The 22,113-nt window shown below is 59.6% G+C and overlaps 4 protein-coding genes across 4 annotated transcripts; all 4 read right to left on the bottom strand.

The window, feature by feature from the left end:
- Positions 1-1,499: 1,499 nt before the first annotated feature.
- On the bottom strand, positions 1,500-7,466 carry LDBPK_332420 (protein kinase, putative; the record flags this gene model as incomplete). Its single annotated transcript, XM_003864019.1, has 1 exon — positions 1,500-7,466. One exon carries the CDS (start codon positions 7,464-7,466, stop codon positions 1,500-1,502), a length of 5,967 nt encoding a protein of 1,988 aa, XP_003864067.1.
- Positions 7,467-9,689: 2,223 nt separating this feature from the next.
- LDBPK_332410 (hypothetical protein, conserved) lies at positions 9,690-12,776 on the bottom strand (the record flags this gene model as incomplete). Its single annotated transcript, XM_003864018.1, has 1 exon — positions 9,690-12,776. The coding sequence occupies one exon, from the start codon at positions 12,774-12,776 to the stop codon at positions 9,690-9,692; it is 3,087 nt and encodes a 1,028-aa protein (XP_003864066.1).
- Positions 12,777-14,262: 1,486 nt separating this feature from the next.
- On the bottom strand, positions 14,263-15,183 carry LDBPK_332400 (hypothetical protein, conserved; the record flags this gene model as incomplete). The annotated part of the gene is made up of 1 exon (XM_003864017.1): positions 14,263-15,183. The coding sequence occupies one exon, from the start codon at positions 15,181-15,183 to the stop codon at positions 14,263-14,265; it is 921 nt and encodes a 306-aa protein (XP_003864065.1).
- Positions 15,184-17,205: 2,022 nt separating this feature from the next.
- LDBPK_332390 (glycosyl hydrolase-like protein) lies at positions 17,206-21,429 on the bottom strand (the record flags this gene model as incomplete). Its single annotated transcript, XM_003864016.1, has 1 exon — positions 17,206-21,429. The coding sequence occupies one exon, from the start codon at positions 21,427-21,429 to the stop codon at positions 17,206-17,208; it is 4,224 nt and encodes a 1,407-aa protein (XP_003864064.1).
- Positions 21,430-22,113: the final 684 nt, after the last annotated feature.

Below are 22,113 nucleotides of genomic sequence, written 5' to 3'. Positions count from 1 at the left end.
ATGCCTTGCCTGGGTGCGATGCGCCATGCCAGCTCTGCTTGACAGCGCGTGCGCACCGTGCTCGCCTTGTGGCATGGCGGGGTCTGCTTAAGCACGGTGTCGCTGTCGCGGAGTCGTGCCCGCACGCGCAGCGACAGGTGGAGCGATGCCATGAGTCTGTGGCGGCAGGGGCACTCCGCCCTCTCCTCAGCCCGCACGCCCCTGGGCAGGAGTCGGTGTGTCAAGCGGAAGGGGCCCCGCGGAGACGCATGTGCCGGCGCACAAAGAGCCCGCAGCTTGTCCTTGTGAAGGGGCATAGGGGGCAGCGATGGTCAGCCGGCGGGGAAAGGCCATGTCGCTCAAGGGAGATGTGCGTAAACAGGTCACTGCGTGCACGGCCACAGAGGGAGACGGGGCGTGATGTGAGCGTCGAGCGATCCGCACATCGCGCGCAGCATACCAGGCATAGCGCCGAGTCGGGCGCCCTTACAGCACAAGCCGGCGGGAGTGGAGGCTCTGGCGGGGGTGGGTTACCGCAACGCTAGCGGAGAAGTTTGTATTAAGCCATCTACACCCCATGATGTCGCTGCCAGTCACCCGCCGTTGCAGGAATCCCAAGTGCGGACAGGTGCCCGTGCGGGGCCGGGCGAGGAGAGTCCCCCTGCCATCTTGTCAGCTCAACATCCTTGCTCTTCTGGTGTGGGATCGCCGCTGTCATGCGCCTCTTGTCTGAGGGTGTCGCATCGCGTATCGCGGTTTCGGGGGATTGCGCCCTGGCGTCCGAGAGCAGTAGCCGGGCTCGTGGCCTAAGCAGTTGGCGTCGGCGCCCCTGGCATTGCCTGTTGCTTGGCAAGCTTGCCAGCCGTGCTGCTGTGTCCTGAGATACCAAGACGAAAAAGCCGGGTACAACAAAAACTGAGGAATACGAAAATTCAAAAAAAAGTAATGGGATACGAGAAGGGGAGCCGGGCAACGAGAGACCTGTTTGGAGCACCTGAGCCTGTCTGAGCGGCACAGGGAAGTGGGAAGGGAAAGGGGGGAACCACCTTCAACACGCACACACATGTACACGTCTATATATATACATATTTGTCTATACATGTGGATGCACAAACCCATGTAACGTATCGATCGGAAAAGGAAGCGAAGTGCATAAAGAAAAGAAAAGGAAACGCGTCCTTTGCGGTGCACGGGGCATGCAATGAAGTCACCCAGTAACGGAAGACGCCGCCAAAGAAAAGATCGCTCGTCAGGGAAACGAAACAGCAGAAAAAGGAAAAGCGAGGGAACGCGCGCATGCAGGCCTGTGCGGGAGGATGTGGACATGACCTGCATACGGTCAGCTTAGCGCTCATTGGGGGGGGGGTGAAGCTGGGGGTGCAAAAGGGGAGAGAGAAAGAGATCACGCCAAGTGAAGCTGCCACAAAATGCAGGCGAGTCGTGCAGGCATACACCGCCTGCGTACACCTTGCCTACCCGGCTTGCCCTAGCCTCAACCCTCCTGTCCTCCCTCGTGCTCTTTACATCAGCCATGGGTGAAGCATCAGCTCCGACATGGAGGCACGCTCTGCCGGGTCAGGTTTCAGACACAGCTCCAGGAAGTTTATCACGTCCTCATCCAGCGTATCGGGGATCCGCGGCACCACTAGCCCACGTCCAATATACACAACAAGCTGGGTGGAGCTTCGAAGCACTTGTTCGATAGGTCGGCGGTGTAGCGGCACAGCGAAGCGCTGGGTCTGGTAGAACGAAGATAAGATCGAACTGGAAGGGGGCCGAGAGGTAGAGGAAGGGCTGTAAGCGATGCTGTCATGTTGCTGCCGACTCTGATTGATCTCCAGGGAACGCTTTAGGGCACCACCGAGAGGCATAACGGTGCCGTCATCATTGCATGCTCCGGCTGCCGCGTTCTCCGCCGCGGCGACCTTCGCGAGAGAGGTGGTGGCTCTCAGGGAAGCAACAGTCGCAGAGGCCCTCTCTTCCGGTGTGCTTGCCAGTGCGTGTGGGGGCAGGCCAGAGCTCCCTTCGGTGATCCCTGCGCCGCTGCCGCTAAACTCCAAACGTCTGAAGCTGTGCTCCGCCTCACCGCTCTGATTTTTCGAAGAGAGAGGACCACTGCCAAAGCCGCACACCATCTCGCCCATAGGCGTGGCCGGGCCTGCGTAGCTTGCGTTCGACAGCATCGTCGCGGCATAGAGGTGGCTATCCGTGATGGGCCCGCCCGAGGGCCCCCGGGTGGCAGAGATCCCCGCATTCAACGTCTTTTCCGACAGATCGGCGCCCGCCTGTGCGACAGCGCCGTCTGCCACCCCTGTGCCCCGCGCTCCCGCCGCGGGGCACGTATGCAGCTGCGACGCGCGCTGCTCAGAAGTGCTCTTGGGTTGTGCCAGCTTCCCTGAAAGCTTCGGGGCGAATGCATCGGCGTAGTCCCAAGGCAGCCTCCCAGTGAGAAGCTCTAAAATGGTGATTCCCAGCGAGTACACGTCACTCTTCATGGTCGGCACGTCACCGCGCGCCACCTCAGGCGCCATATAGCCCGGCGTGCCGCGCATCTCAAGAACGTTGTCAATGCTGCATATGGACGAGGTCGCCCGGGCGATTGCGGAGCCGAAGTCGCTCAGCTTGCACTGTCCATCCATGGCAAGGAGGACGTTGTGTGGCTTGATGTCGCAGTGCACTATGTTTGCCGTGTGCAGATAGCTCAAACCACGCGCGATATCTCGCAGGTAGCGTCGCACTGACTCTGGCCGAAGAGAGCCAAAGCTCTTCAGCAGTGTATCGAGGGAGCCGCCCGGCACAAACTCCATAATCTCGATCACGTACGACTCCGACACGTACAAGCTGAGGTACTGCACAACGTTTTCGTGGTGCAGGTTTGCAAACAGCCGCACTTCATCGACGATTGCGTGCACTTCGATGTTTCGAGCGCCGAGTTGGAAGCACTTGAGCGCAACGAGGTTGCCAGACATGGATAGGCCGCGGTATACGGTGGAGAAGGCGCCAGTACCTAGTATGTCGTAGGAGCGGCGCCACGTGTTGCCCTCGTAGTCGTTGAAGACGAGGGGCAACTCACTTTTTCGAGGGCACCGTATCGCCTCTCTTGTGCTCATAGCTGCTGCGGTACAATGCTTCACCGGCACCTCTCCGCCGCCGCCGCCGCCGAAGCCGCCGTTGTTTGTCGCCTTGTTGAAAGCGCTGTAATACGCGCTGCTGCCAGCCCAGCTGCCCCTCCCGCCCGCCTCGGCTTCTCCGTCATCCACGTCGTCATCGTCGTCGGGCTGGTTCTCCACAAATATCTCGAAGAGCGCTGTCTCGCCCTCATCCGCCACGGCACGTCTCGCAGCCGCTCTTTCCAGTTCATTCTGCTCAGCCTTCTCCTCAGCGGCGCCGGTGCTCCTGCGCATGGTCAGAGAGCCTTCGTCGGCGCGAGTGGCAACCGACGCGGCGCCCACCGTCACGCTGCCCTCATTTATCTGCTTGGAGCCTTCCTTGCTAGATAAGGGAAGGTTCAAGGAAGCCCCGACAACCAACCGAAGCGTCGGCGGCGTCATCAGAAGCGTCGCCGGATCGAGGTCATTGCTGAAGGGCGAAAACGCGAAGGAGGAGGCGCTGCCGCCGATGCCACCACCGGCGGCTAGCGGATTCGCGGTCTCCACGGAGCCGTCAGTAGTACTCTTGTGCCCGTGAGCGCCGAAAGAGGTGCCGCTCTCGTGCAACTCGCCCCACTCCGTGGACCAGCAATCGTTGTAGCCTGCAAAGTGTGCCTCAGAAAAAGTAAGGCGTGTGACGGACCGCACAAACGGGCGGTTAATGTTGTGTGAGATAAAGACCTTGCACATGAAGCCGAGGCGGGCCGCCTGCAACTCCATTGTCTCGAACGGCTCCAGGATCTCTAGTGCCCTGCTATAGTCGCCCTTGAGCATGTGAGTGAAGCCCATGCGCACAGCACGGATGACCTCGCGCACCATCACCACAGACACCTTCGACGGCAGCATGCGGATGTGGCCCCGCAGCTCGTATAGAATGATCTCCTTCAAGCCGATGGGGTTCAGTATCATGCAATCCACCGGCATGACGAGCATCGAGCTTTCCAGGGTGGAGGCGAGTCGCTGCGTGAGAACAATCTGCGTCTGCACAGACTTGAGCACGCGAATGAGGTCAACCTTCGGGACTAGGCTGTTGCTGAAGGTGACGAGCGCGTTACGGTCCGCCGCGCCGCAGGTGCCGACATAGTACTCGCTTGCGTCGATCATGCACCCCACGCGTGGGCCGATCGGGGTGGTGGCGTTCAGCACCTTCATCACCTCCAGCGCGCACATGGCGGCGCGGTTCTGGTGCAGCGCGACCTTGTTGTGCGCGCCGAAGCTGACGACAATGTAGTCCGGCCGCTGCAACTCAATCACGCCGCCGTAACGCAGCACGCACGGCAGCACACCCTCGGTGAAGTAGACGCAGTTCTTGTTCAAGAACTTTACGCTGATCTCAGACTCCATCAAGTGCATGCAGAAAACGATGGTGCTGCAGTAGCGCCGACGAAAGCGGTTCACCTCCTCGAGGAGCACGTGATCATTCAGACGGAGGTGTGCCACCTCCGCCACTGGCTGGCCGCAGCCCCGGCGCTGCTTCTGGCCCGTCTCACTCGCGTCGAGTATACTTCCCAGCTCAGAGTCGCTGTCTTTGCCGCCGCGGTGGGCTGCGCAGACGTCGCCGCTGCCGTCGCCGCCAAGCATGTCACCCGGTCCACCGTACCCATCGTCGCCGTACGCATTCTCCCACACGCCGCCACCTCCCCGCCCATGTAACGTCGAGGTGGGGAAGACAGTCAAGCCGGCATCGCTGGCGCCTTGAATGTCGGTGTGCACGGCTTGGGCCCCGAGCATACCCTGCGGGAGAAACGTCTTCATCTGCATTAGCTTTCTATTCATAATGTGGAAGTAACGCTGCATCTCCGCCACCTCCTTGATCAAGGACGTTGCGTGGTCGACGCACTCTTTGCCGTCGCGCAGCTCCGCAGCTGCGCGCAGACCGGCTGCCACCCCGCGCACCGGCTGCACAAGCAGGTACAGAAGGGAGATCTCGATCAGCACAATAACCACCAGAACCAGCACGACTGCGATAAGGGCGGTAATTTGTACATGATTGATGAAGACGATGAAGTCATTCTTGCACATGGCGTAGATCACGACGAGGTTCATGTCGGAGTAGTCAGAGGAGATGGCAACGCGGCTGATCACCATCAGGTTTTCGGTGTCGTTAAAAGTGAATTGACCGATCCACCGATCCACCTCTAACGGCGTGTCGGCGATGCCTTCCTGCCCGCCAACGTTCTGCACGGCAGCAATCATGAGCGGGTCTGTGATGTCTTCTAGGTATAACGTTCGCTGGTTGCTTCCGCCAGGAGTGCAGTTGCACGACGTGTTCCAGTTGTCCAACCGCACTGTCGTGTCCTGTTCCCAGGAGGTGATGAAGACAAGACCACTTGACGTGTCGACAACCATGGCGCGGGCACTGCTGGCCGCGGCAATGAGGCCGTCGGAGTGCAGGGCGTTGAAGCCGTCCGCACGCAGGGCACCCATGATAGAGGCTGGGTTGCCGGCGTAGTCGACGAACGGTAACGTGTACGTGATGACGCTGACGTTGGTGCTGAAGATGCGCCAGTACCCGTTCAGGTATTTGAGAGGGTTAACGACCGAGTGCTCGGGCCCTGTGGAGGAGCGCCTATCACAGTCAGGAGCAGCCTCGTGAGGCGAGGCAGCGCCTACAGCCGCCTTTGAGAGCCGGGCCTGTTGGTATTGTGCGTACCACGGCATGACAACACTATGCCACGTGTTCTTTGTCCCTCCAAAATCAACCGTGTACTCCCACGGCGTCATTGCTTGCACAGCCGGGTACATGATGAGGGGCTCAGCGTAGTTGTAGGTCGTTCCGTTAACGAAGTAGCGAGGCTGAGACGAGTTGTCCGTGATGTAGTTGCCGATCAGGTAGTCATCGGTGTACTGCTGTGAGCAGTACGCGCTGTAGCCCGTGTACGGGCTGCTCAAGGACATGTAGAGCAAAAAGGAGGTGGGGTTGCGATCGGTGCCGGCGACTGTGTGACACATCTGCCGCAGCGCCTGCGGCATGTCAGCGGCATTCCAGTTCCATGCCTGCGTGTCCGATGAATTCATGTAAGCAAACGCGTAGGCGCTGATCGCGTTCGGCAAAAACAGCATCGTTGCCTCCACCGACCGCGTGTAGGAAGAGGCAAGCGAGAGACTGAGCGTCGACATCACATAGTCGACCGACTGGGTTGAGACGGCGTTGAGAGGCACAATGGTGAGGGCGGCAACGAGGATGACGGTGATGACTGTACTCATCACGACCGCCATAGAGACGGGCACCCGGCAAGTGCGCCGCTCGGACCGCGTCGCGGTCGCGCCTGGTCTATACGACGACGCCCACGTGCTCGCTAATGACGGATCAGCGGTGTGGTGATGCTGATCCGGACAGCGGGTGCCAGAGCGCATCTTGGACGACAGGCAGATGAGCGGCCGTGCCGCGCCGCTGCCAGGCTTCGGTGAAGACGACCTGTTAGCGTGTTCAGCACTCCGAACAGTGGAAAAGAGGGGTTTCTCGCCGCCGAGGGCGCTGGCCACCGTCTCTGTGCCGTCGAAACGGTTTTCCTCGTTCGCGCTACTGCTCGCGTGGTAGCTGGGGCAAGCAGAAGCCCGGCTGGCCAGCCCGCCTCTCGTTCCCTCGGCAGGGAGTAAGCTGCCGCCGGCACCCGAGAAGAACGCCATAGATCCAGCACCGCTCACCTTCCCGAAGCGAGAGCTTGGGGTGCGCAGGTGGCCCCCGCCACTCGAAACGCTGTGGTTCGCACCCGGCGTCGCAACAGGTAGGGCAGCTCCAGCTCCCGGCGCCGTCAACGTTTCTTGCGTAAACGATACCTCCGACTTGCCGCCTAGCTTGCGCCTTGAACGGCCAGCTTCGAAGCTGTGCTCACCAACACTCACGGACGGCAACGGCGGGATCGCCGCGGCGGGATTGCCGCTGATGTTGATGATTGAAGCTTGAGTTGGGGTTATGTCAGTGGCCGGCTTGAGGATCTGCATTTCTTCCTCTGAGCCTGGTTGATCAGAGACTTCCGGGTAAGCGACTGTCTTCGCCTCGGCGCCGCGTGGAGGTAACATAGAGCGAAACAAGGGCGGCGTGGCTATGAAGACGGAGGGTGGCGGCCGCTGCTGATCGGCGAACATGCCTGTTGCGTTCACCGTCACGGGGTGCAACATGATCGGTGTCGTTACTCTTGTAGAAGATGCCGCCCCCTTTGTTGGCCTGACATCCTGACTGCCGTTCCCTGTTCTCGCCCCAACGGGCGTGGGTTTGAGGGTGAGGGGCACGTCATCGCTATCAAAAGAGGACCACAAATGAAGGCGAGCGTTGCTGCTGCTTGGGGAGTCGCCGCGTGCATCCGGCGGCGTAGCAAGGCGCTTGTCCGCATCCATGGCGGTTGTTCTGATCTCGACTTCTACCACACCGAGACGAGCTTGTCAAGACAATGAATGTCGCCCCACCACCCGCTTCACCGGCTGCGAGGAATGCGATGCAATGGAAGAAGAGCGTAAGCGGAGCCGACACCAAGAAGGGGTAACACGCCAGGCGACAAGAGTCAGGAAAGCACGACAAATACGCTGGCCTGCTGAGCACTCTTGTGATGGCGCCTGGAAGATGTGAAGGGTGAGAGGCAGAGAAGCGGAAAGGTCAAGCAGCACGTACACGAGTGCCAACGGTGGCAGCGGAGAAAGACGCACCGACATACACGATCCCAGCGTACACATGCAACAAAGAAGGGAAGAAAGCCAAGAAACTAAAGAACAAAAAATACAATATTACTAAACCATCGGAAACAGAGGCAGTACTGGCAACACACGGCAAGAAGGCGGCGTGGGTAGGGGAGGGGCGATGAGCATACAAAAAAAAATTGTACTAGATATAACTATGTAAATATATATATAGATGTCTGTGTATGCGTGTGTATATATATATATATATGTGTCTGTGTATAAGTGTGTGTATAAAAATATAAAAAAACGCGGCAAGAAGAAACAACTACGTTCCCGTAGAGCGAGGGAAGGGGACGGGTGAGGGGGGAGGCGATGCGAGTATAACGGAAGAGCGGAAGTCAAGGTGACAAGAGAGCCAGGAAAACACAGAAAAAGCAAAAAAAATACAAGAAAAAAGGCACGGACTACAATACGATAGACATAAATGGGCGACGGAAGAAGAATGTCTAAGCTACTGAAATAGCCTACGATGGCAGCTCGGGTGGGTGCCGCTCCGTGGTGACGGCGATGTGCCAAAATGAGAAGGTGGCCAGTGACGGCAGAAGAGCACACAGAGAGGTGAGACGCGGAAATAAAAAGGGATAAGCGCAGGTGGAAGGTGGCCGGAAGAGCAATCATGTGTACTTTTATTTCACTCGTTCGGTCAGCAGGTGTGCAACAAGTGGAAGACTGCGTGTGCGCCTGTGCACCATGGATGCCTCATTTTTCGGCATTTTTCCTTTGAGGCTATTCATCGTCTCTTTTCGTGCGCCATCGCAGTCCACTGGCACACTTGTCGGACGCTGAAATAGGGGGCTGGCACCTCAAGGCTACACAATGTGGATGTGTTCGGGCGGGCAGCACCTTGAATCCACCCCGTCGTCGATGCAGTCCCGCTCGCTCACATAATGTTCTTGTTTCGTGTTATTTGGGTTGCTCCTTGAGAGAAACGTGACGAGGATCAACATGGTCTCATCAGATGCGCCATCCGCGTCTGCCCACGGGACACGCGAAGAGCCGAAGCATGAACAGGGAGGCGCGAAAGGCGTACCGCAACCTCGAGTGCGGAAAACACAAGAAAGGCAGCGGTATGAAGTGAGTACGCTCTTTCCTTCGCCAGCGCGAGAGAGAAAAAGGTAGAAGAACAGGGAATAGGCTTTGCCACCAGTAATGTACATGCAGCCCGATAATCCGAGACGGAGGGCGTGTGCGATCGTGCCACCTACACCGGAACCTCTTCCCCGAGGTGGTATGCAAGTACTGTGTCTATACTACTTGTACTCGCGAGGGTGCCGAGCCCGCCATCCTGCTGGCTTTCCCGTCCCACCTGATGGCCATGCGAAGGCGGGGTTGAATGGGGTGGGGCCGACTCTCAAGCACCAGCGCCCATGGAAAGAAGGCCAGGGCAGGAATTCCAGTGACCGGGTGAAGAAAGCCGCCGCCGATAACCATCGAGAGCAAAGGGCGTGGCAGAGTGCGCTACAACGACAAAAACAAGCACGTGCGCACGACGCCAGTGCCTCGGGTTAGTTCTCAGCGTATGAGAAAACTGAGGCAGCGGAAGATGAACGCGAATGAAACCCTTGAAGACGGCGAGGAGGGCAGATGCGTCTCTCTGTTGAGGCGGCAACACAGAGGCTCACAGACTGGCTGTGAAAGAGGAAGGAAATCGCCGGGGCAGAGCACGATTGGTGGAAGTGTGCATCCACTGTGCAAGGCTCGCCATCACCAAAGTACAGGATTCCACCACCCCTCGCCCGCGTCGGCAAGCCACGACACGAATGCACGCGCCTGCGGGCTTCGGCACGCAGGCGCAATCTCCGCTGCCATCACAACGCACAAAGCCAAAAGGGCACCAATACTCGGGAAAGCCGAGGTGAATGTGTAGTGCACACGCCATGGCGCTCAGCCGCAGTCGGAGGGCAACACATCCCACAGGAAACAGTTTAGATATGGCGTCACAACAGAAGCCGAGACCGGGTTTGCAGTCGTGGACCCTGCAGTGGTGCGTAAATCCTCGGCTTCGGCCAGGGCCGCTGCACCCTTCTTGTTGAAGTGTATAAAGAATGCCCCCCGTGTGGGGCTCGGCGAGCCATCGGCGTCGCTTGAAACTTCGGCCAACTCTGCCTGCTTTGCCTTGGCCACGAGCGCTGCGACGCGGCTCTTGGTGGCTGTGGGGCACGCGTTACTGCTGGCAACACGCGCAGCAATTGCGTCTCGTGTACGGGCAGCGCCGACGTACGAGCTGTCCACCAGCCGCAGCGGCGCAACGCCGACATCGTGGTCGGCAAACACCTCAAGGGCGCCGGTGAGGTAAGTGCACCCCTCGCCACTTGCGGGCCCGAAGGATAGCACAGCCCGTGGGCACCCCTCCCTGCTTGCGTCGTGGTGCCTCTCTATGGTGTGGTATTTGACGCCGAACAGTCGAATCAGGGCCATCGCTGATGTCGGTTGCATCGCTGCTGCATTACACCCCTCGCAGTGCCACGCGTCGCCCAGGACACCTGTAGCAGGCGTCAACCACATCGAGTCGGTGGCGGCACGACGGATGGCCCACACAGCGTTGCGCTGGGCATCCGTGAAGGTATCGGAACAGATCAGCACGCGGTACTGCCGCGCACCGCCGGTAGCACTGAAGCTGAGGGACGTCAACGCCTCCCGCAATTCAATGTCCTTTGCCAGGGCTCGCACAAATTCACCCACGCACCCGGTGTCCAGCCCCACAGCGTGAATATACTGCACTTTGTTGTCCGGCAATGGCGACTTCAGCTGAGCGTTTCGAGCAGACACATCGATGTCGCTCAAAAACTGGATCAATGTGGCAGCGCAAGACCAGCCCCGACTCTTCGTAAAGAAGCTCGGTTCCCCGTCAGCCGTCACTGCCCTCCACATTGGCGAGGACTGCCCCATCCACGGTGTGACAACGCGCTCCTGCAGCTCGCGAGCGCGACGCCACAGCTTACACTCCAGCCTGTGGGGCCCCTCCTTCCAGTCTAGTGCCTGATGCCGCTTGCAGCAGTACGAGACGGCCTTACACCCGCCACAGCGCAGTAGAACTTCGCGCCGGCGGCCACACCAGCCGCACTTCTTGTGCGAAATAGCGCTAAAGCAAACAGGCGGCACGTGCAGCGTGTACCCCGGTGCTGGCGCGCTCCTCGCGGCGCGGTCGTTCGTAGACATAGCTGTCATTGGCCCCGATACCTCAACCAGCTGCGAGGATACGTAGAGAAGGGCTGCGGCAGCAGCTTTCACCATCGCCGGCGTCGGCGACGTCACCTCCAACTCGGTAAGCGCGTGTGCGATGGGGTTGGCCTTTTGTGTCTTGCCGGTTGGCCGGCGATACACGACGCGCGGTACTACCGCAGGGCAGCACGAGCCCGAGTACTGAGCTACAGCCCCCGAATTCAGCGCCGCCGACGTAACGGGAACGGTTCTGAAGTACTCCTCGAGGTCGCAAAACGGCACCCCTTCTACCGGGGTTAGTTGCACCAGCACCTCACCATCGTCGTGCACCGTGTCCTCAAAAACAAAGTGCAGGTTGGCGCGGTTTTCCAGCTGCTCCAGGGCGTAGCTGATATCCCCGCAATCGCACACGAGGTGCAGCTCGGCGCCGGTCGGCTGTGGCGAGAGGGGTCCAGCATCGCGGTTGTCGACACCGATCGGCTTCTTGGTGACAATGGGCCGCTGCAGAAGTAGAACGTGCCGATATCGGCTCTCCGCTGACGCCGCCGTGCTGGCAGCCAAGGGTGGTACTGCAGGAGGTGCCAAGTCGGCCGTGGTGTGGGCACCTTCAGCGACAGGGGCTGGAGCCGCAACGTCAGTGGCGATGGCGTTATAATCCTTCTCCGGCACTGTGAAACTCGTGTAACTGCCGATCTGCTTCTTCCACTGCGCGATGCCGGCATCTCGCTCGGCACGGAGCCTTGCCAGGCCCGTCAGCGATTCGACATCCTCATTGGACGATGTATTCTGCGATCGGTCGGCGTTGGCAGCTTCTTCGAAGAGAGAGGTGTACATGCACGGCCGCAGCGACGCCACGAGGGGATAGAGGGTACGCCAGCCAGCCTCGGTGATAGACGGCGCGGAGGCGTCAGCCACCAGACCTGCCATCTTACTCTCCGCGCACATGTGCTGAACGGCCTCGTGAACTGTTGTCGCGACAAACTGAAGATTGGGGTTCGGAGAAGGAAACAGCGGAGAGAGGGAGGCACCGTCCTTGTTCCGCCTGCGTGCAGCAAAAGCCGAGGACGACCCTTCGCCGCTGGTGATGAAGTCAACCACCTCCACAGCCCTTCCGTCCAATACGTAATACCCCGCACTGGGCCGTGTTGCAGGCAGTGCGCCCGGTGGCTTACTCATGCCTGCCTCTTTGCCGTCGCGCGCCATCGGCTTCCAGTGCTTGCTGAGCACCTCACTGACGGCAGGTGCCAGTTTCGCGAGAAATATGGACGCTGTCAAGAGACCCATCCGCTCGTACGCAATGCCATGTGCCACGCTGTACCACTCCAGCGACCCCCTAGGCATCAGGGTTGCGGGGACAGTAAGGAGGAGGACGCGTAAGGCGCCAACGCCGCCCCCACCGCTCCTGGAAAGAGCCGCTGCTGAGCTCGCATCTGGGCCGCCACTGCCTCTATCCGCCTCCAACGCTGCCTTGTGGTCGCGAGCAAGCGTCTCCACAGGAACCGCGCCTTCAGTCAGAACGGTGTAGTAGAGAAGATGCCATGTCCCCTCGGGCACCGTCGCAGCCTCGCCCCTCGGTGACGTCGCGCCATCAGCGCCGCCGTTTTCGCGCCACTCCTGGCGGCCAAACAAGAGAAAGAAAACTGGGGCGGTGATTCTGTTGTCCACGGCATCGTGGTGCCAGCGTCGCGGGTAGTATGCAACACACCTCCAATGCGTGTAGGGTGGGTTCGCGCTGCTCAGCACCTCCGTCAGCTTCGACGGTGTCGTGCAGGGAGTACCGCCTCGGAGAAACGTCTTTACAAGCGACATGGCAAGCAAGCCTACGGAAACGCACGATACAATCGTGGTAAAACTCGTGTGAAGCCTCGCTTCCCGCTAGCCTTGCCGCTCAAGTTTAGCGAACTCCTTCCTGATGAAGCTCGTCAGCTGGCAGTATGCTGTAGGAGGCGTGTGTGTGTGTGTGTGTGTGTGTGTACCCGGGGAAACCAAGCAACGATATCGCTGAAAACAGAGTCTACGGCGAAACAGAAAGAACTGCAATGGGCAAGAGAGTTGGAAAACAGCACAAGCGACATGCACCCGTCTTCACAAAGGCAGTAGGGGTATACGAACCGCCCTGACAGAGCAGATCGATGCGACTCCACGTGAAACCTAAACAGGTATCACTCCACACGCGTCGTTTACGCATGCTGTTCATCGTCGCCGCCCACCCGCCACCGTCCCGGAGTATCGCCCTCGCTGTTCTCATGATAAGCTTTGCTTCCACAAAAAATAATAATAGAGAAGAGTCTGCCCCTGAAGGTGTCACGCCACTGCGGCACGTACGCCCGTGAGCACCGCGTCTGAGGGAGGCGAGGTGCGACGCTTCCTGTTCGCGTCTGCTCAGCTTGCCTATTCGTTGTTGTTTTCATTTTTCTTTTTCTGATCAACTCTTTTTCGATGTGACAGCCGTGAGGGCGACTGTGTGCAGCACCCATCCGCACACACGAGAACACGACAACAAGAGCGCAAGAAACAAGTTGTCGTACACCATGCGATTGAAGGAGGTGGGTATCAGTCGCCCACACACAGGGAGGAAGACATCCACACGCACGCGCGCACGCCTTCTCGTACAGGTTCGCCATCGCGTGACAGAGAAGGCGAGCCCCAACTCTGCACATTCCTCTCAGCACAGCTTCCCAGAACAACAAGCGCCATGCTGAGACGAAAACACAGAAATACATATATATATATATATATATAGCGGCACATATCCTACTGCCCACACGCACACGCACGCAACGTCTGCGTTGCACAGCCCTCGCCCCGACCGTAGCGCGTTCCTCAGGCACACGAAAAAAGCGCGCCGAGGAGCAAAACAAACCGCATCAGCGCGCTCCCCCCACGTCGACGCACGACTCCCTTCCTTGCTCACTCTTTACCCAACTCAACCCGCCTGCACTCAAGCCCCGATGGGCGAGCGTGTGCGGACGCCCGCAAACGCAGGCACACACATAAAAAAAATACAAAATAAGTGCCGCGATAAATCTAAACACGGAAAACGCAGCGAACAGCAAAACGCCAAAGTCTGTACAGTACTCTGTAACATGGAACATAAACCACAAAAAGGCTTTCGTTCCTCTGCATGTGCTTCAAAACAAAAACAAAGGGCAGCCGACACACCCCACGCTCAACCACCGGCGCACCGCATCATGCAGAGGAGGCGTCCGGAAGGAGAAGAGGAGCGAGGGCCGAGATCTAAGTCACAAACAAGCACAAAAAAAAACTTCAGCGGAGCCTGAACCAAACCACATAATCACATCACTGTGCATGCTGGGCACCAGCTACGGTAGCGCTTCGTCCTGCTGCCAGGGCCGCTTTCCTGACCGGCCAACAACCCGGTCAGTTCCGTTGCCTCAGCGCGTCGGCGCACCTCTCGCTCGACCACTTCTCGATTATGCGCAATCTCCACCTTTTCCGCATCTGCAGCTGCAAGCTTGGCCTTCAACTCCCTCACCTCATCCATAAGTCGACTTCTCGCCGCCTCCCTTTGCTTCAACTGCTGCCTGAGACTCGCCTGCAGCTCTCTGGCGAGCACCACCTCATCCACGCCCTTTCCCACAACCTTATTTTCCACAATACAATTTGCGGTACCGATCATAGGCTCCTTCACCAACATCTCTGCAACTGCAGCAACCGAAGACTCCAGCTCCTGCACCCTCGCGTCAGCCGCAGCCTTCGCGGCCTCCAGCCCGGCGACGTGCTCAGCGTGCTCGGCGGCCAGCCTGCTCGCCACCTCGGCGCTCGACGCGGCAGCCGCCTCCAGCTCCTGCACCCTCGCGTCAGCCGCAGCCTTCGCGGCCTCCAGTCCGAGTGGGCGAGTCGCGTGCTCATCCGATGTTACGGGTTCGTCTTTGAGGCGCTGAAGCTGCAAGCGTAGGATATCAATCTCATTCTCGAGTTGCCCTTTTGCGTATGTCGAGGTTCGCTCGAGATCCTGGTATTTCTGATGAAGCTCGAGTATGTTTTCTTGAGCCACGGCCAACTCGAGCTTGAGGTTCTGGTACGCCTCGTTGTCAGTGGCCGAGGTGGATGTGCTATAGACGCTGCCGCTAGAGCTGCGCGAGTGGCTCGTGGTGTAGGATGATTGGGAGGCGGAGTCGTTGTAGGAGATGTCATCCTCGATTGGCACCTCCACCGCTGGAGACTCCTCACGGAAGCCAAGAAGTCCACTCATGGCTGGCGTTTTATGCAATGCTGCGTTGCTGATGTTGCCTCTTCAGGGGAGGAAACAAAGAAGAAATGTTGGAGGAGGCTGGCGGGGCGGGGGGAAGGAGGGGGCTGGCGCAGTGATGGATGCGTTTTGCGATGTTCCGCTTGGCCGCCGCTGTACTGCTGTTGGTGTCTGCAAAAGAAGGCAGTGCTGAACCACAGACCATCACACTCGTAGCGGAGGCGTGTCGCGCGGACACACACATACACGCACACGATATTTCGTGTGCTCTGTCGTGCTCTTCAGCCCTCCCTCGCTGTCGTCGCCCCTGTCCTCTGCCGAGATGGCTGTATGATCGCTTCAGCGTTCGCCCACCAAAACGAGGAAAGGGAAAATAAAGGAAAGCACGTCCCTGTGTGCTGTGTGGACGTCGGGCGGGCGTGTGCTACAGGGAGCGCACTGTGCGGAGGCAAAGGAAATGAGGGAGGAGGAAAGGGGGAGGGAGGAAACCAGACGCCTCGCAGCGATCAAAATGAGCTGATGGGCATGCAGGAATGTGCAGACCGGTAACTGGAGAAAGAGAGAGGCGAGGAGGCAGGGAGAGAGGGAGGGAGGGAGGCATCAAGAGCGTTGGACACAATACGGAATGGTGAAGGAGCGGGAGAGAAGGAACAGCAATGGCTGCGGAAGTGGCGCCGATGGACGGCGGAGAGAAAGCGGAAAGGGGGGGTATGCGCGAAAAAAAAGGACAGCAAGAGAGGGTGGGCTGCGTTCCCGTTTGTTTGTTTCCTTTTTCGGCTTCTCTCCTGCGCTGGCGCAGGCCTGGATGTCAAAGACGTCGGGCATGCGCATCTGTCGTTTCTTTTTTTTCTTGCTCGTGTCCTTCGCACCGCCGCTTGCTTGAGTGTCGCTCGTTTGGCTGCCGGCCGCTTTCCGTATAGGGGCTCGTGGTCACCAAGTAAGAGTGTGTTGGTGTGCGCGCTGCGGGCACGTCAGCGAGCATGTTTAAACTCGGCTGCTGTCGTAGCGCAGCGACACATGCGTCGAATCACTAACAGTTGGGCATCGTGCGGGCGGTGGTAATATGCACGGAAGAAAAACGTCCACATAACGGAGAAGCCGGATGATCATCAGCGGCAATGGCGAGCGTCCAAGTCGAGCAGCAAGTGTAAGAAAACATAAAAGCGGCTCGGAGCGAGATCAGGAGGAGGGGGTGTAACAAAGTGAGCCGATCACTATCGCAGTGGCGCGTCCACCATGCACCGCAAGGAGGGGAGAGGCGGAGAACGGAAGAGAATGAGAAGCGTCTCTCATCGATGATAGGTCCACCACCCCACCTGCCTCTTCTATTTTTACTTTCGCGTTGCGTGCGGGTATGTGTGCGTTTCGTGTGTGCTGCGGTAGCTGTTCTGCTTTCCTTTATCGTTTGTATTTTATCGTCGCCTCAGCCACGGCACAGACACATACACACAGACAAACATGCACACATACAAGCACAGACACACCAGCCAAGAAAGCGCTACATGTTCTCATCACCTGTGCTTCGCGTTCGATGTTGTTGTTGTTTTTTTTGCAGTGTTTCGGTTCTTCCCACCACCGCACCCCATAAGAAGGGCTGACGCAGGCTCGCGAGGCAGGGCGGGAGAGGGAGGGGGCGTCACTGCTGAATGACGGGAGGAAAACGTAGAGAGAGAAACGAGGAGCACAACGGCACAGATCTGCAGCAGTGGAAAATAGATGTAAGCATAGCCAGCAAATAAGCAAGTAGTAACAGAAAAGAGAACACGATTGCACGTGAGACGGCGCGTTGTGCGTGTTGAGAGTGGAAAGTCGAGATGCACGACTGCACGCACGCACGAAATATAGAGATGCGCGCGCGGGGCAGCGCGTCGCGCACGCCATAAGTTACGAGAGAGCCGCCCCTGCAGGCAGTAGTAGCAGCGCGAAGATGCGGCTCGGGCATGCATGTGGACGTCGTAATAAGAAACGGCGGTGTATAGGGGCTTCGCGATCTCTTAAAAAACACCCTGTGCATAACGGCCTGTTTCAGCACTCATTTTGCACGGTGTAGTACTCCACCTCTTCGACAGTGACGCCGGATGGTAGTGACACCGGAATGAGCAGGGAGCCCTCGTAGGTGGCGGCAACATAAGGATGGATAGAGTACTTCCCCACGTACATTGTGTGGCACTCCTCGCGGCGTCTTCTGCCTGGCAGAACCGCAGCCGCAGCCTGCTCATCTTCTGCCTCTGTGCTCGTAGAGTCGCTCACTCCAAGCCCCGCCGTCGCGCTGGAGACGCTAGCAAACACAACGATAGACGCGTTAAGCCCGTGCTTGGCGCGAAGCCGCGCAAACACGTCGTCCGCGCCTTCGAGAGTAAGCACTTGCTCGGAGGCCTTTCGCGTGCGGAAGGTGTGGTGGGGCGTCCAGGAATGCGGCCCATGAGCCCACAAGACGGAGTGTCGCCTTGGCGAGGTTGCCTGCGCGGCTGCGCCAGCGGCCACGGTCGACGTCCCAGCACGCCAGTGAGAGATGGCGACGCCACCCACACCGCAGTTCAGCGTTCGGCGGGGGTCTCCGTTGGCAACGGAGATAGACGTCAAGTGAAGCGGCTCCGTTGAGGTGTTGCGCAGCTGATAGTGCACCCGCTCCCACCCCGATGTGGCCCGTGTCGGGTTGCCTTCTCCCTCACTCCCACCCTCTCTCGCTAGCGACGCACGAACGACGAGGCCTCTGACGCCCTCCACCTCCACCGCGGCCGCCACCGCAGCCGTCTCCCAGATACATATCTCGAAGGCGCCACGTGTAAAGGAAAACAGTCCCAGCCGCAGTCCACGTTGCACTCCCGCCCGTTCCTCGGTTTCGTCCGTCCAGTCGAACACGATTTCAATGTGGAGTTCGGTTAAGGAAGTCGCCGGCAGCGCGTCGCGCACGTACCACCGTACCACCTCGGCTGCCTCCATTGGAGGCACGAAACAAGCGAGATGGCAATCTCCAAACCACGCCTTGTCGTAGCGCCACTCCGCACGAACGAAAGGGTCCTGCACGTTGCCCTTGACCGGTGTCGCGGGCAGCCGAATCGGAACTGCGGCAAAGGAGCCACGGTGGCCCGACGCCGTCCCTCGCGCGGCAGGCGGTAGCGCTCCACTGGGCGGGACCGACGGAGGCGCTTCGAAGAGAAACGGAGGGAGGTCGTGCGCACCAGAAACCTCGCACCAGCCGCTGGTGCCCACCACGGAAGCAGCGGCATTGCCTCCGGTCACACGGTGGCCGTTGACGTAGAAGTCGTAGCCCACACCGGACTGAAATGAAGTCCACACGCACAGCGCCTGCTCGCGGTGTGTATCCCGCGCGTCAGCCGTGGTGGACGGTTGCGGGGAACCTGTGGTGGCACCTGTGGGCCAGATGATCCGGGCGTGATAGGAGAACTTCTCCTGCATAGGGAACCACATCCGGCCTTCCGCCTTCTGAAAACTGTCGCGCCTGCCGTTGCTCTCGCACTCCATCGTCCAGCCAGGGGCAAAAAGCGCCACCGACAAGCGCGCGTGCGCGGCTTCGGCGACAGCAACGTGCGTGTTGTAGCCGCCCCCGCCATACATGCCCCTGCCAAAGACATCCACGCCGACGTAGACGTCGGCGCCTCGGTTGCCGGCGATCGTCTTGGTCTGCGCCAGGTGCATTGGCTCCCAGAAGTAATTGGTGAAGATGCCATCACCAACGTCAAAGAACGGCTTGTTGTGGGAGTTGAGTGCGTTCTGGTACATCAGCTTTCCCTCAATGGTGACTGCATCGTACCAGATAACGAGGCGATCGGCGGCCACCGCCGCAGCTGGTGCGCCACGCGCCGCCGAAGAGGGGCGGTTCAGCTGTTTGCGGAGCAATCTGCAGAAGACGACGAGGCGCTTCGCCATGTTCGGTGGGAGTGGGCTTTCGATGTTGAGGAGATAGCCGTCGAAGCCATAGGTATCACACACGTCCACCAGGCGAGCAATGATGGCCGCCATGCGCCTCGCATCTGTTAAGAGCAGCTCCAGGTCCGCAACACTGCCGTCCCCCTCGGTGATCAGGGTAGCAAGCACTGGCACACCGTGGCTGTGGCCATTTTCAATCCACTCACGTGGCGGCACGCTAATCCGCCTATGCGAGAAGTACGCGAAGTAGTCAACGCGATTCCAGTAGCTCACCGTGTACGCGCCCTCCACGGTCTCCAGGCGCACGTACGGAGTAGTCCTACCATCCTTGTCCATCCCCTCCGCAGATGCGGTGGCAGATGCTGGCGCGCCTTCGCAAAGAAAGACGCGGCGGTCGGCGCGCGTGTAGCCTCCGCCCATGTCGTGGCAGACAAGCAAGCGCGGCGCCAGCGGCAACGCGCTGTATGCCGCTGACTCACTGATAGCCGGGGAAGGCTCTCGGCCTGCCACGTCGACCGCACTCCTCTTGGCGGCGTCTTCTGTTACACCCCACGCTACCGACATCGGTCCGAGAACAGTGTGCGGGCGCAGTGAGCGCGGCTTCATGTAAAACGTCGGCGGCTGCCATGTGTTCAGGAGCTCGTCAAAGGAGTCGATCGGCTGGCCGCTAGCAGCACGCAACAGCTCGGCCAAATGCGTACCGCGCTCAAGCCTCTTTAACTCCCGCAGCACCGCCGGCGGCAGCCTGGCCGTCTCGCAGAGTACCTCGGCGTCGTTGGTAACGACGACGGCGCGTCCGCCGTAGGGCACCACGCAGCGGCCAGACGGCTCCATGACGCCGGGGTGCACGCCGCCTCCATACTCGGCCCGACCAACACCAAAGTGACCGTAGGCCGAGAAAATGAACCGTGTGCTGTGCTGAGCTTGCGCCGCGAACGCCAACGGCGCCGGCACCCACGTCAGCGCCTTTTCCTCCCCACGCCGCACGCAGAGAACCTCGTACCCGCCGTATATCTCAACTTCTCTGCCGTCGCTGCTGCAGTAGTAAGCCTTCAGGTGCTCCAGATTTTCGGAAAGGCGGCACTTGCCAAAGCAGTAAGGACACTCCGAAGTGCTCGTGACGCGGCAGCGGATAGAGAAGAGTGGGGCCCCTGATTCCCTGCCAACGGGTAGCGGGATCCAGTCCTCCGGAAACGGCGGCAGGCAGAACTTGGCAAATTTTCTCTTGTGCGCATCGAAGCCGTCCTTCGCCGTCGCTGGCGAGGGCGCCTTGAGCGGTGCCTCGGCATGAGCCGCTGTTGGCGCAGCACCGGATGCAAGAGCAGGCGGAGGAGGGGGGCATGGCGAATGAGCCGAGGAGCCGCTCATCGCCTCTTTGTTTGCGACGCCTGCGCTCTTCTCTCTGCCTCGCCTCTTGGCCGCTTCGTCGGCAGCGGCCTGGATGTTCACGATGGTTGCCTCGAGAACCTCCGCCACACGACGCAGCACAGCTCCGCTGCCATCGCTGTCCGACAGGAACCACTGCTCACCGCCGGCGCCGCTGCTGTGCGGACGGCGGCGAAAGCCTGCAATGCGCAGCAGCTCCGTCACCCCATACGTCTCGAGTGGCTTCAGTTTTGTCTGATAAGCCGTGCTCTCGGTAGACAGTGCCCGATACTTGGCATCGCTGGGGTGCTCGCAAATATTCAGTATCACCGTCCGCAGTAGCGTGGCGCCGCTGATGGTCTTCTCAAACGCCTCCGCGGGGCTGAGGTGCCCGTCCGCGATGGTCTCATTGCTCTCCAGCATCGCCTGCGCCACCATCAAGTCCTCCTCGTCCGCCTCTGTCATCGTCTGACGAGTGCTCAGCAGCCCAGCACACGCGTCGCCGCCGCCGATGACTGGCGGCGGCGACGCAAGGGAAGAGCTGAAAGGAGCGAGCATGCCAGCGGCGGCAATGCCTGCACCGCCGGACGTGGCCTGCTCCAGCATCGGCCGTAGCATCTGCCCTACGGGAGTGGAGAGCAACGTGGGGATCATTTCAAGCACGTCTTGTGAGATGTGACGCCCCAGGAGGTACATGCTCGCCGCGTCCGAGAAGCTGTTGCAGTTGTTGTCGAGAATGCGGTAGTCGTTGGGGCCGAAGCCGGCGCGGTGCTGCTGCTGTGTCCACGCACAGAACTCCTCCTCTCGCTTCGTCGTCTGCCCAAGCACTTCGGTGCGATACGGCTGGCCGAAGCGTGTGTGGCCAGGATTCGGGTCGCTGACAATGCCGACACCTCCGTCGAAGTAGTACTCTTTTCCGTACACGACGATGGAAGTGTGCCAGATGCCCTCGAGCTCCCGCCCGATCAGCATCGGGCCGAGGTTGCGTGCCATGCCATGTGTCAAGTCGTAACGGTAGAGCGACACCGTGTAGCGATGCGACGACGACGACGGCATTTAGCGGGCACGTCACGCTCCATGGAGAAGCCACTGCGACTAGCTGCGCCTTCAACGCGACCGCCCAGAGAGCCCTGCAAGATGACACGCGCGGTTTCGCCCAAGCTGCCAGGGAGGCAAGGAAACGAAAGGCGCAAGGAGACAATCACAGAAGGAAAGGTGGGGGTAAGCCAAGAGCGCAAGCCAGTTGACCGAAAGCAGTGAGAGGGAGGGTGTGGACCTGCGCGCGCGCGTCGAGCGTTTGTCTGTGGGTACGTGCCCACGCAGCAGGCAGCAACGACAGAATGTAGGCAAGTGTCTGCAGAATGCGGCGCACGACAAGTGCGACCACGAATAAAGCAAAATAGGGCACAATGAAAGTGTTGCGCTTTCTTCTCGTCTGCTTCTCCGTGAGTAGAGTGCTGCGGTGGAGTCGCCCGTGCAGTGCATCGCGTGCGAGGGAGGGGGACGGGCATCACGGAATTTAGAGAGAAAGGGGGGGGGGGGTACAGCGTGACGGTGAGGAAAGAGGTGCTGGAGAAGGTCGGTCGCGCATCTGCTATGCGCCACCAACGAACGATACACGCAGGGCACAGAGTGTGCATCGCTGCGGACGCTGAGAGAGAGAGGACGGATTAAAGT

This window comes from Leishmania donovani, chromosome 33, assembly GCF_000227135.1.
Source record: "Leishmania donovani BPK282A1 complete genome, chromosome 33".
Classification (NCBI taxonomy): Eukaryota; Euglenozoa; class Kinetoplastea; order Trypanosomatida; family Trypanosomatidae; genus Leishmania; species Leishmania donovani.
The sequence above is the reverse complement of the archived record's forward strand: the minus strand, read 5'-3'. Positions and strand labels throughout refer to the sequence as shown.